Consider the following 14328-nt stretch of genomic DNA (forward strand, 5'->3'; position numbering starts at 1 on the left):
GATCTCATGAGCTGAAACATGCAATGCATACCGTGTGGAGGGATAAATCTCATGAGCTGAAACATGCAATGCATACCGTGTGGAGGATTGGATCTCATGAGATGAAACATGCAATGCCTACCATGTGGAGGATTGGATCTCAGGAGATGAAACATACAATGCATACCATGTGGAGGGATGAATCCCATGAGCTGAAACATGCAATGCATACCATGTAGGGGGTTGGATCTCATGAGCTGAAACATGCAATGCATACGGTGTGGAGGGATGGATCTCATGAGCTGAAACATGCAATGCATAAAGTGAAGAGGGTTGGATCTCATGAGCTGAAACATGCAATGCATACCGTGTGGAGGGATGGATCTCATGAGCTGAAACATGCAATGCATACCATGTGGAGGGTTGGATCTCATGAGCTGAAACATGCAATGCATACCGTGTGGAGGGTTGGATCTCAGGAGATGAAACATGCAATGCATACCATGTGGAGGATTGGATCTCAGGAGATGAAACATGCAATGCATACCGTGTGGAGGGATGGATCTCATGAGCTGAAACATGCAATGCCATACCATGTGGAGGGTTGGATCTCATGAGCTGAAACATGCAATGCATACCGTGTGGAGGGATGGATCTCATGAGCTGAAACATGCAATGCATACCGTGTGGAGGGATGGATCTCATGAGCTGAAACATGCAATGCATACCGTGTGGAGGGATGGATCTCATGAGCTGAAACATGCAACGCATACCGTGTGGAGGGATGGCTCTCATGAGCTGAAACATGCAATGCATACCATGTGGGGGGTTGGATATCATGAGATGTAACATGCAATGCATACCGTGTGGAGGGATGGATCTCATGAGATGAAACATGCAATGCCTACCATGTGGAGGATTGGATCTCAAGAGATGAAACATACAATGCATACCATGTGGATGGATGAATCCCATGAGCTGAAACATGCAATGCATACCATGTGGGGGGTTGGATCTCATGAGCTGAAACATGCAATGCATACCGTGTGGAGGGATGGATCTCAATAGCTGAAACATGCAATGCATACTGTGAAGAGGGTTGGATCTCAGGAGCTGAAACATGCAATGCATACCGTGTGGAGGGATGGATCTCATGAGCTGAAACATGCAATGCCTACCATGTGGAGGATTGGATCTCAGGAGATGAAACATGCAATGCATACCGTGTGGAGAAGGAAGGAAATATATGAAGCCTACGCAGGAATTGACGGTATAGTGATATATTTGATTGCTTATTGCAGACAAGGCACCAGAAGGTCTTACTCTCGGTAGAATCCACCCAAACTCATTGTTGTTGCATCCAAGCAGATGTGGGAGCGGATTCATTTTCTTTGCATTTAGGAGCTTCTCAGGGCTCCCTTCAAGGAAGTAGCCATCTACAACTGGTGGAACAAATGTTATCCTCTGTGGGGAGAGAGAACCAGGTGTCAGTATTTCTGAGCATTGTACCCAACGCAACACATCATCTCCTCGGTCATCCATTCTGGGACTGAGGTAAAGTCACAGGCAAAGGCACACACATGGAAAGCCCCTGCTCACGGACTGCTCTGATGTCGTCACCATCTAGGGGTGAGGCTCTACATGAAGTTCCTGCAGGCCTTGGACCCCAGTCATGCGGCCCAAACCAAGCAAGTTATGCAACTGTGCTTCGGCACGTGGACGCGCTACACCAACCGAGACTCCTGCAATGCTCTACGGAGAGGTGATCAGCACTATGGGTTGACGGGAGGAGACCCTAGAAGCAGAAATCCACTGCGTGTCAACAAGAGATTTGAGAGTTTGGACAGCAGTGGGCTGATATGTAGAGCTAGGACAGACAGAGGGAACATATCTAGGGGTTGAGGCAAGGGATGACCCAAGGGCTTTAAAGCATTTTTGGGAAATCCATGTGAGCGATGCAGGCCACAGTGATTTATCACTGGCGTGAACGCAAAACTGTATCCATTATTCTGCCCAGTATGGTAGGAGAGTTGGACTACATTTACCTTGTTAGGGGCTCTGCCATTGGTCATATATGCTTTACTAGGAGGACGCCTGTAACTGGTCACCACTGCTTCACTTTCAGAACCTCTGTAGCTGGTTCCATAGAGTCATCATCTGGTTTCAGTCGCTAGTTATATATTTCATCCTCGAGACCTCAGTCATTGCTTCTGCATTTCAATATCAGGACGTTAGTCATTGGTTAAAAGGTTTTATCATCAGGGCCTCTAGTGAGCCCCGCCATTGGCTAATCATTTCACTGTCAGGATGTCAGTCTGTGTTTCTATTGGCTTGACTGTCGACACTCTGCCGTTGGCTACACATGTTTCATTCTTATGCACCCACACATTGGTTACAAATGGCACTGTTAGAGCCTCAGCCATTGGTTACTCATGTTTCATTCTTAAGAACCCACATTGGTTACAAATGACACTGTTAGAGCCTCAGCCAATGGTCACTCATGTTTCATTGTTATAACCTTACTCTTAAAATACACAGGCTTTATCCTCACTGCTGCCAATAGGACACTGCGGAAGACTAATTCGGTCCCAATCCAAACCACCCAATTTCTCTGATATTCAGTTTGCTTCACATTCTGCTGGAGGTCCAGGTGTAGAGGTCTGTGATAGTTGCAGCTGCTGCAAGTGTCTAGACTGCGAACCGCAGTGCATGGTCAGAGCGCTTACTGCTACTGGCTGCGCTGGCTGCAGCTGCTGCAAGTGTCTGTGCAGTGCATGGTCAGAGCGCTTACTGCTACTCGCTGTGCTGGCTGCAGCAGCTGCAAGTGTCTGTGAACCGCAGTGCATGGTCAGAGCGCTTACTGCTACTCGCTGTGCTGGCTGCAGCTGCAGCTGCTACAAGTGTCTGTGAACCGCAGTGCATGGTCAGAGCGCTTCTTGCTTCTCGCTGTGCCGGCTGCAGCAGCTGCAAGTGTCTGTGAACCGCAGTGCATGGTCAGAGCGCTTCCTGTTACTCGCTGTGCTGGCTGCAGTAGCTGCAAGTGTCTGTGAACCGCAGTGCATGGTCAGAGCGCTTCTTGCTACTCGCTGTGCCGGCTGCAGCAGCTGCAAATGTCTGTACACTGCAGTGCATGGTCTCACCGCTTCCTGCTACTCACTGTGCTGGCTGCAGCAGCTGCAAGTGTCCGTGAACTGCAGTGCATGGTCAGAGCACTTCCTGCTACTCGCTGCACCGGCTGCAGCAGCTGCAAGTGCCTGTGAACAGCAGTGCATGGTCAGAGCGCTTCCTGCTACTCGCTGTGCTTGCTGCAGCTGCTGCAAGTGCCTGTGAACAGCAGTGCATGGTCAGAGCGCCTCCTGCTACTCGCTGTGCTAGCTGCTGCAAGGTGCCTGTGAACAGCAGTGCATGATCAGAGCGCTTCCTGCTACTCGCTGTGGTGGCTGCAGCAGCTGCAAGTGTCTGTACACTGCAGTGCATGGTCAGAGCGCTTCCTGCTACTCGCTGTGGTGGCTGCAGCAGCTGCAAGTGTCTGTACACTGCAATGCATGGTCAGAGCGCTTCCTGCTATTCGCTGTGCTGGCTGCAGCTGCTGCAAGTGGCAGTGAACAGCAGTGCATGGTCAGAGCGCCTCCTGCTACTCGCTGTGCTGGCTGCAGCTGCTGCAAGTGCCTGTGAACAGCAGTGCATGATCAGAGCGCTTCCTGCTACTCGCTGTGCTGGCTGCAGCAGCTGCAAGTGTCTGTACACTGCAGTGCATGGTCTCACCGCTTCCTGCTACTCACTGTGCTGGCTGCAGCAGCTGCAAGTGTCTGTGAACCGCAGTGCATGATCAGAGCGCTTCCTGCTACTCGCTGGGCTGGCTGCAGTAGCTGCAAGTGTCTGTGAACCGCAGTGCATGGTCAGAGCGCTTCCGGCTACTTGCTGTGCTGGCTGCAGCTGCTGCAAGTGTCTGTGAACCGCAGGGCATGGTCAGAGCGCCTCCTGCTACTCGCTGTGCTGGCTGCAGCTGCTGCAAGTGTCTGTGAACCGCAGTGCATGGTCAGAGCGCCTCCTGCTACTCGCTGTGCTGGCTGCAGCTGCTGCAAGTGTCTGTGAACCGCAGGGCATGGTCAGAGTGCCTCCTGCTACTCGCTGAGCTGGCTGCAGCTGCTACAAGTGACTGTGAACTGTAGTGCATGGTCAGAGCGCTTCTTGCTACTCGCTGTGCCGGCTGCAGCAGCTGCAAGTGTCTGTGAACCGCAGTGCATGGTCAGAGCGCCTCCTGCTACTCGCTGCGCTGGCTGCAGCTGCTGCAAGTGTCTGTACACTGCAGTGCATGGTCAGAGCGCTTCCTGCTACTCACTGTGCTGGCTGCAGCAGCTGCAAGTGTCTGCGAACCGCAGTGCATGGTCTCACCACTTCCTGCTACTCGCTGTGCTGGCTGCAGCTGCTACAAGTGACTGTGAACTGTAGTGCATGGTCAGAGCGCTTCTTGCTACTCGCTGTGCCGGCTGCAGCAGCTGCAAATGTCTGTGAACCGCAGTGCATGGTCAGAGCGCCTCCTGCTACTCGCTGTGCTGGCTGCAGCAGCTGCAAGTGCCTGTGAACCGCAGTGCATGAACAGACCACTTCCTCCTTTTCGTTGTGCGGGCTGCAGCTGCAAGTGTCTGTGAATCGCAGTGCATGGTCAGAGCGCTTCCTGCTACTCGCTGTGCTGGCTGAAGCTGCTGCAAGTGTCTGTAAACCGCAGTGCATGATCTCACCATTTCCTGCTACTCGCTGTGCTGGCTGCAGCTGCTGCAAATGTCTGTGAACCGCAGTGCATGGTCAAACCCCTTCCTCCTTTTCGTTGTGCTGGCTGTAGCTGCTGCAAGTGCCTGTGAACCGCAGTGCAGGAACAGAGTGCTTCCTGTTACTCGCTGTGCTGGCTGCAGCTGCTGCAAGTGTCTGTGAACCGCAGTGCATGTCTCACCGGTTCCTGCTACTCGCTGTGCTGGCTGCAGCTGCTGCAAGTGTCTGTACACTGCAGTGAATGGTCAGAGCGCTTCTTGCTACTCGCTGTGCCGGCTGCAGCAGCTGCAAGTGTTTGTGAACCGCAGTGCATGGTCAAACCACTTCCTCCTTTTCGTTGTGCGGGCTGCAGCTGCTGCAAGTGCCTGTGAACCGCAGTGCATGAACAGAGTGCTTCCTGTTACTCGCTGTGCTGGCTGCAGCTGCTGCAAGTGTCTGTGAACCGCAGTGCATATCTCGCCGCCTCCTACTACTCGCTGTGCTGAATATAGCTGCTGCAAGTGTCTGTGAACCGCAGTGCAATGGTCAGAGCGCCTCCTGCTACTCGCTGTGCTGGCTGCAGCTGCTGCAAGTGCCTGTGAACCGCAGTGCATGGTCAGAGCGCCTCCTGCTACTCGCTGCGCTGGCTGCAGCTGCTGCAAGTGCCTGTGAACCGCAGTGCATGGTCTCACCGCTTCCTGCTACTCGCTGCGCTGGCTGCAGCTGCTGCAAATATGTGTGAATCGCAGTGCATGTCTCACCGCCTCCTGCTACTTGCTGTGCTGGCTGCAGCAGCTGCAAGTGTCTGTGAACAGCAGTGCATGATCAGAGCGCTTCCTGCTACTCGCTGGGCTGGCTGCAGCTGCTGCAAGTGTCTGTGAACCGCAGTGCATGGTCAGAGCGCCTCCTGGTACTCGCTGTGCTGGCTGCAGCTGCTGCAAGTGTCTGTGAACCGCAGGGCATGGTCAGAGTGCCTCCTGCTACTCGCTGAGCTGGCTGCAGCTGCTACAAGTGACTGTGAACTGTAGTGCATGGTCAGAGCGCTTCTTGCTACTCGCTGTGCCGGCTGCAGCAGCTGCAAGTGTCTGTGAACCGCAGTGCATGGTCAGAGCGCTTCCTGCTACTTGCTGTGCTGGCTGCAGCTGCTGCAAGTGTCTGTGAACCGCAGGGCATGGTCAGAACGCCTCCTGCTACTCGCTGTGCTGGCTGCAGCTGCTGCAAGTGTCTGTGAACCGCAGTGCATGGTCAGAGCGCCTCCTGCTACTCGCTGTGCTGGCTGCAGCTGCTGCAAGTGTCTGTGAACCGCAGGGCATGGTCAGAGTGCCTCCTGCTACTCGCTGAGCTGGCTGCAGCTGCTACAAGTGACTGTGAACTGTAGTGCATGGTCAGAGCGCTTCTTGCTACTCGCTGTGCCGGCTGCAGCAGCTGCAAGTGTCTGTGAACCGCAGTGCATGGTCAGAGCGCCTCCTGCTACTCGCTGCGCTGGCTGCAGCTGCTGCAAGTGTCTGTACACTGCAGTGCATGGTCAGAGCGCTTCCTGCTACTCACTGTGCTGGCTGAAGCAGCTGCAAGTGTCTGCGAACCGCAGTGCATGGTCTCACCACTTCCTGCTACTCGCTGTGCTGGCTGCAGCTGCTATAAGTGACTGTGAACTGTAGTGCATGGTCAGAGCGCTTCTTGCTACTCGCTGTGCCGGCTGCAGCAGCTGCAAATGTCTGTGAACCGCAGTGCATGGTCAGAGCGCCTCCTGCTACTCGCTGTGCTGGCTGCAGCAGCTGCAAGTGTCTTCGAACCGCAGTGCATGGTCTCACCGCCTCCTGCTACTCGCTGTGCTGGCTGCAGCAGCTGCAAGTGCCTGTGAACCGCAGTGCATGAACAGACCACTTCCTCCTTTTCGTTGTGCGGGCTGCAGCTGCAAGTGTCTGTGAATCGCAGTGCATGGTCAGAGCGCTTCCTGCTACTCGCTGTGCTGGCTGAAGCTGCTGCAAGTGTCTGTAAACCGCAGTGCATGATCTCACCATTTCCTGCTACTCGCTGTGCTGGCTGCAGCTGCTGCAAATGTCTGTGAACCGCAGTGCATGGTCAAACCACTTCCTCCTTTTCGTTGTGCTGGCTGCAGCTGCTGCAAGTCCCTGTGAACCGCAGTGCAGGAACAGAGTGCTTCCCGTTACTCGCTGTGCTGGCTGCAGCTGCTGCAAGTGTCTGTGAACCGCAGTGCATGTCTCACCGGTTCCTGCTACTCGCTGTGCTGGCTGCAGCTGCTGCAAGTGTCTGCACACTGCAGTGCATGGTCAGAGCGCTTCTTGCTACTCGCTGTGCCGGCTGCAGCAGCTGCAAGTGTCTGTGAACCGCAGTGCATGGTCAAACCACTTCCTCCTTTTCGTTGTGCGGGCTGCAGCTGCTGCAAGTGCCTGTGAACCGCAGTGCATGAACAGAGTGCTTCCTGTTACTCGCTGTGCTGGCTGCAGCTGCTGCAAGTGTCTGTGAACCGCAGTGCATATCTCGCCGCCTCCTACTACTCGCTGTGCTGAATACAGCTGCTGCAAGTGTCTGTGAACCGCAGTGCAATGGTCAGAGCGCCTCCTGCTACTCGCTGTGCTGGCTGCAGCTGATGCAAGTGCCTGTGAACCGCAGTGCATGGTCAGAGCGCCTCCTGCTACTCGCTGCGCTGGCTGCAGCTGCTGCAAGTGCCTGTGAACCGCAGTGCATGGTCTCACCGCTTCCTGCTACTCGCTGCGCTGGCTGCAGCTGCTGCAAATATGTGTGAACCGCAGTGCATGTCTCACCGCCTCCTGCTACTCGCTGTGCTGGCTGCAGCAGCTGCAAGTGTCTGTGAACAGCAGTGCATGATCAGAGCGCTTCCTGCTACTCGCTGGGCTGGCTGCAGTAGCTGCAAGTGTCTGTGAACCGCAGTGCATGGTCAGAGCGCTTCCTGCTACTTGCTGTGCTGGCTGCAGCTGCTGCAAGTGTCTGTGAACCGCAGGGCATGGTCAGAGCGCCTCCTGCTACTCGCTGTGCTGGCTGCAGCTGCTGCAAGTGTCTGTGAACCGCAGTGCATGGTCAGAGCGCCTCCTGCTACTCGCTGTGCTGGCTGCAGCTGCTGCAAGTGTCTGTGAACCGCAGGGCATGGTCAGAGCGCCTCCTGCTACTCGCTGAGCTGGCTGCAGATGCTACAAGTGACTGTGAACTGTAGTGCATGGTCAGAGCGCTTCTTGCTACTCGCTGTGCCGGCTGCAGCAGCTGCAAGTGTCTGTACACTGCAGTGCATGGTCAGAGCGCTTCCTGCTACTCACTGTGCTGGCTGCAGCAGCTGCAAGTGTCTGCGAACCGCAGTGCATGGTCTCACCACTTCCTGCTACTCGCTGTGCTGGCTGCAGCTGCTACAAGTGACTGTGAACTGTAGTGCATGGTCAGAGCGCTTCTTGCTACTCGCTGTGCCGGCTGCAGCAGCTGCAAATGTCTGTGAACCGCAGTGCATGGTCAGAGCGCCTCCTGCTACTCGCTGTGCTGGCTGCAGCAGCTGCAAGTGTCTTCGAACCGCAGTGCATGGTCTCACCGCTTCCTGCTACTCGCTGTGCTCGCTGCAGCAGCTGTAAGTGCCTGTGAACCGCAGTGCATGAACAGACCACTTCCTCCTTTTCGTTGTGCGGGCTGCAGCTGAAAGTGTCTGTGAATCGCAGTGCATGGTCAGAGCGCTTCCTGCTACTCGCTGTGCTGGCTGAAGCTGCTTCAAGTGTCTGTAAACCGCAGTGCATGATCTCACCATTTCCTGCTACTCGCTGTGCTGGCTGCAGCTGCTGCAAATGTCTTTGAACCGCAGTGCATGGTCAAACCACTTCCTCCTTTTCGTTGTGCTGGCTGCAGCTGCTGCAAGTGCCTGTGAACCGCAGTGCAGAAACAGAGTGCTTCCTGTTACTCGCTGTGCTGGCTGCAGCTGCTGCAAGTGTCTGTGAACCGCAGTGCATGTCTCACCGGTTCCTGCTACTCGCTGTGCTGGCTGCAGCTGCTGCAAGTGTCTGTACACTGCAGTGCATGGTCAGAGCGCTTCTTGCTACTCGCTGTGCCGGCTGCAGCAGCTGCCAGTGTCTGTGAACCGCAGTGCATGGTCAAACCACTTCCTCCTTTTCGTTGTGCGGGCTGCAGCTGCTGCAAGTGCCTGTGAACCGCAGTGCATATCTCGCCGCCTCCTACTACTCGCTGTGCTGAATACAGCTACTGCAAGTGTCTTTGAACCGCAGTGCAATGGTCAGAGCGCCTCCTGCTACTCGCTGTGCTGGCTGCAGCTGCTGCAAGTGCCTGTGAACCGCAGTGCATGGTCAGAGCGCCTCCTGCTACTCGCTGCGCTGGCTGCAGCTGCTGCAAGTGCCTGTGAACCGCAGTGCATGGTCTCACCGCTTCCTGCTACTCGCTGCGCTGGCTGCAGCTGCTGCAAATATGTGTGAACCGCAGTGCATGTCTCACAGCCTCCTGCTACTCGCTGTGCTGGCTGCAGCTGCTGCAAATATCTGTGAACCGCAGTGCATGGTAAGAGCGCTTCCTGCTACTCGCTGTGCTGAATACAGCTGCTGCAAGTGTCTGTGAACCGCAGTGCAATGGTCAGAGCGCCTCCTGCTACTCGCTGTGCTGGCTGCAGCTGCTGCAAGTGCCTGTGAACCGCAGTGCAACATCAGAGTGCCTCCTGCTACTCGCTGCGATGGCTGCAGCTGCTGCAAGTGCCTGTGAACCGCAGTGCATGGTCTCACCGCTTCCTGCTACTCGCTGCGCTGGCTGCAGCTGCTGCAAATATGTGTGAACGCAGTGCATGTCTCACCGTCTCCTGCTACTCGCTGTGCTGGCTGCAGCTGCTGCAAATATCTGTGAACCGCAGTGCATGGTAAGAGCGCTTCCTGCTACTCGCTGTGCTAGCTGCTGCAAGTGTCTGTGAACCGCAGTGCATGATCTCACCGTTTAACAATACAAAACAACACAACACAACACAACACAACACAGCACAGCACAATAGAATACAACACAGCACCGGACAATACAACACAACACAACACAGCACAGGATAATATAACACAACGCAATACAAAACAACACAACACAGCACAGCAAAATACAATACAACACAACACAGCACAGCACAATAGAACACAACACAATACAAAACAACACAACACAGCACAACACAACACAACACAGCACAGGACAATACAACACAACACAATACAAAACAACACAACACAGCACAAGACAGCACAACAAAGCACAGCGCAACATAGCACAACACAACACAACACAGCACAATAGAACACAACACAATACAAAACAACACAACACAGCACAACACAACACAGCACAACACAACACAGCACAGGACAATACAAAATAACACAGCACAGCAAAATACGATGCAACACAACACAGCACAGCACAACGCAACACAACACAGCACAGCACAACACAACACAACACAGCACAGCACAATACAGCACAACATAGCACAACACATACCTGTCGTGTCTGAAGGTCCAGAAAATGCGCCTCAGGTTTCTCCCTTAAACACGCCACGATGGACGCAGAGTCCGTGCTGTAACAGCCAGATTTATTTGCAATCATCTGTTGACATGTGACAAAATGAGAAAAAATTTAAATTCTGAGGACGTTTAATCTACCCAAAACACCGCTCCTGGGCAGATCGTTGACTACGCTTACAATTTACATGACAACCTCGTTCTAGGGGTGCGCGTGACTGTTAGAAAGGCAAACCCGGGGCGGCAGAAGGTGTCTGACTGACCACCCCTAGGTCTACCCCTCCTTCAGAGAAGGGACCGAGCGATGTCGAGGGGCCTCCGACGTGAGGGCCCTCTCCTAGAATCGTACAGCAGAGTAACCACACCACTACAAAAGTACACCACACGAAGATAGAGTTTTCAATCTTTATCTGGCAATAAGCTGTTTCAATATATACAGCAGATCCCGAGATCTGGAAAGTCTCGTGGCCAGGTAGCGGGACAGTCTTATAGATGGTCGGTTACAAGGAGACCCTACGCACAGCTCTCAATCCTCGAGCTGGGGGGTTCCGGAAGGTTGGGCCGTGGCAGCGCCAGCAGGCTCCAAGATGGTTCAGCAAGTGTGGACCGCGGCAGCGCCAGCAGGTTCCAAGATGGTTCAGCGAGTGTGGACCGCGGCAGCGCCAGCAGGTTCCAAGATGGTTCAGCGAGTGTGGACCGCGGCAGCGCCAGCAGGTTCCAAGATGGTTCAGCGAGTGTGGACCGCGGCAGCGCCAGCAGGCTCCAAGATGGTTCAGCGAGGGTGGACCGCGGCAGCGCCAGCAGGCTCCAAGATGGTTCAGCGAGTGTGGACCGCGGCAGCGCCAGCAGGCCCCAAGATGGTTCAGTGAGGATGGACCGCGGCAGCGCCAGCAGGGTCCAGGTAGAACAGCAAGGTGAGTTCGTCTCAGGGTCAGCCGCGACAGCGTCAGCAGGGCTTCTCGACTCCGGGATACAACTGCCGTCCTACTCCGGGGCTGGCCCAGATATAGGTCTGGAGTCCTTTGATGTCCTGACCCTCTCGCCTGGGGGGTCAGAGGGGCCGGGCTGATGGTGTCCAGACACCCAGCAGGGGGGTGGAGCCAGCGCCCAGGGAGGCCGGAGGCCGATCGAAATCAGGCATCCGGGGACGGTTGGAGAGCCATCGAAACTCCCCTCTCCTTGGCTCTGGTTGAGTGGCCACTCTACCACCCGGAGGCTCTTGCTGCCTCGATGGCGGGCTCGCTGGGGCTGTGGCCGCGGCTGGGCCGGGCCCACGTGTCTGTGACGTGATGGGCCCAAGATGGCGTCGGGCCTGGAATGTGGGTCCGGTGTGGGCACCGGACCGGTAATGCTGGGGCGGCCCGAGTGTGCCGTGTCAGGGGTTGTGGGCCGCCGAGTGGCGGATCTGGTGGTTTGTAGGTCGTGCAGAGGTGTGCCCGGGGCCGACCCGGGTTGGATGGAGGGCCGATGTCGTCCGGGGCACGCCATGCGGGAGGGGTAGGACCACGCCACTAGGCCGGGTCCAACAGTGACATTGTGGAGCATCTGCCAAATGGCGCATGTTAGACGGGGACCTGGAGGGTCGGCCGAGCACAGTGATCGCACAGACAGGTAACTTCCCCCCCACAGATGGACACCACACAAAGATCAGGGTAACACCTTTTATAGGCACTTCTGGTAGTAGAGTGGTACGATACAAGGCGATCAGGACACGATGATCCTCTCAATTCTAGTCTCTAGTAAGGGAAGGGGGTAGCGGGACAGTCTTGGTACCCACGGGTACTGAGGTGTAACGGTGATAGCTCACAATCCTCGAGCTCGGTGTTCGGATGGGTCAGACCGCGGCAGCGCCGGCAGGTCCCGAAGAGGTCGTAGGTGGCAACGGGCCGCGGCAGCGCCAGCAGGTCCCAACGAGGATGAAGGTTACAACGGGCCGCGGCAGCGCCAGCAGGTCCCACGAGAATGCAGGTTGCAACGGGCCGCGGCAGCGCCAGCAGGTCCCACGAGGATGAAGGTTACAACGGGCCGCGGCAGCGCCAGCAGGTCCCACGAGGATGAAGGTTGCAGAGGGCCGCGGCAGCGCCAGCAGGTCCCACGAGGATGAAGGTTGCAGAGGGCCGCGGCAGCGCCAGCAGGCAGGACAATAGTTCACAAGTCAGGGCTGTGGCAGCGCCAGCAGTCCGTCAAGGATGAGTTCGTCGCGGTGTCTCTCGACTCCAGGATACAACTGCCTTCCTGTCCTGGGGCGGCCTCAGTTATAGGTCTGGCGCCCTTTGATGTCCGGACCCTCGCTCTTGGAGGTCGGGAGGTCTGGGATGAGGGAGTCCAGACACCCAGCAGGGGGGTGGAGCCAGCGCCCGAGGAGGCTGGGGGTGCTCGGCACCTGGCGGGGGAGAGCCATCGACACTTCTTACTCCCATTGACCTGCCAAGTGGTCCGTTCACCTCCTGGGTGGAGGGTGGTGCCGGGATGTCGGGGCCTGGCAAGGCCCAGGGTTGGGGTCGGGCTGAGGCCGCGCGGCCGCGTGGTGCCGTGTCCAAGATGGCGGCTGGGCCGGGCAATGGTGCTGACGGTGGCCCGGGCCCTGTCCTGCGGGGAGGGAGCGAGCCCTTCATGTGGCCTGTCCAACATGCGTCCCCCCCAGCTGAAGGCGGGGAGAGTCACCCATCTTCTTGGGGACTTTCCTCGTCGAGGCGGAAAAAGCGGGACAGGCCATCCGCGTTGGCGTGGTCTTGGCCAGGGCGATGCTCCACAGTGAAGTCCATCCCCTGCAGGGAGATGGACCATCGCAATAGTTTGGGGTTCTCCCCCCGCATCTGCATGAGCCATTGCAGGGGCCGATGATCTGTCTGTACCCGGAAATGGGTTCCGAAGAGGTACGGCCGGAGCTTCTTGAGGGCCCATACCACTGCGAAGGCCTCTCGCTCAATGGTGCTCCAGCGCTGTTCTCGGGGCAGTAGGCGTCTCCTGATGAAGGCCACGGGTTGGTCCACTCCTTCGGGGTTCAGTTGGGAGAGGACGGCCCCAATACCATGGTCGGAGGCATCGGTCTGCACGATGAACTCGCGGCTGTAGTCGGGGGCCTGGAGCACCGGAGCGGTGCACATGGCGGCCTTCAGCGTCTCGAAGGCCGCGTGACAGTCGGGAGTCCAGTTGACTCGTTTTGGGTTGTTCTTAGACGTGAGTTCCGTGAGGGGCCCCACAATGCTGCCATAGTCCCTCACAAACCGCCGGTAGTATCCGGTGAGCCCCAGGAAGGCTCGGACCTCTGTTTGTGTTTCGGGGGGTTGCCAGGACTGGATGGCGGCTACCTTGAGTTGGAGGGGGGCCACCAGACCGCTCCCCACTTGGTGTCCGAGGTAGGTCACGGACCCCTGGCCGATTTGGCACTTGCTGGCCTTTATGGTGAGGCCGGCCTGTTGGAGGGCCTGCAGGACCGCTCTGAGGTGGTGGAGGTGGTCTGCCCAGTGGCGGCTATATACCGCGATGTCGTCCAGGTAGGCGGCGCTGAATTCTTCGAGGCCCGCCAATATCTGGTTCACCAGTAAGCATGGGCGGATTTTGCGGATTGGCAATCCGCGAACTTGCGTATTTACGGATTCGCAATCCGCGAAGATCCGCGAACTCTAGCGGACTTGCGGATTTTTCCGTTTTTTGTGTTGGCGCGTGTTCGCGCCGATTTTGGGACAAGTTCGCAATTGCGAACTTACTTTTCGGCTTGCAACGGCCGCGACTATGTTGTTTCTACGTCTGGTTTATCATCACAGGTTCACAGCACCCTCTGTTTCACCACTGCCACCCTCTGGGACACCCATGCCACCCTCTAGTACATCCTCACAGGCACCTATTAGGTTTATTTATTACTGTAGATTATGGTGGTTGAAAAAAGCTAGCACACCTGCCCTTCTTCAACTGCCATCAATTAATTTGTGTTTCATTAATGTGTCAGTAATTTTGAAAGTTCCAGTCTGGCTGGCACCTGCTTCCTTCCTTATCTGTAATTTGCTTTTTGTTGCAGTGAAATTTTTTTTTTACAGGACCTTTATGGTGCTATTCTATGAGCCTGCTGTTTGGGTCATAGCAG

General features: G+C 56.0%; 1 protein-coding gene across 1 annotated transcript in view; it reads right to left on the bottom strand.

Annotated features, from left to right (window-relative positions):
* LOC144784983 (fatty acyl-CoA hydrolase precursor, medium chain-like) overlaps positions 1 to 14328 on the bottom strand; it is a 221560-nt gene that overhangs the window by 47102 nt on the left and 160130 nt on the right. Inside the window, exons 7-8 of the mRNA XM_078664103.1 lie at positions 10225 to 10329; positions 1303 to 1443 (exon numbers count right to left, since the gene is read on the bottom strand). Of these exons, the coding sequence (XP_078520229.1) occupies positions 1303 to 1443; positions 10225 to 10329 (246 nt within the window). The remainder of the gene's footprint in view (positions 1 to 1302; positions 1444 to 10224; positions 10330 to 14328) is intronic.

Source organism: Lissotriton helveticus, chromosome 10 (assembly GCF_964261635.1).
Source record: "Lissotriton helveticus chromosome 10, aLisHel1.1, whole genome shotgun sequence".
Lineage (NCBI taxonomy): Eukaryota > Metazoa > Chordata > Amphibia > Caudata > Salamandridae > Lissotriton > Lissotriton helveticus.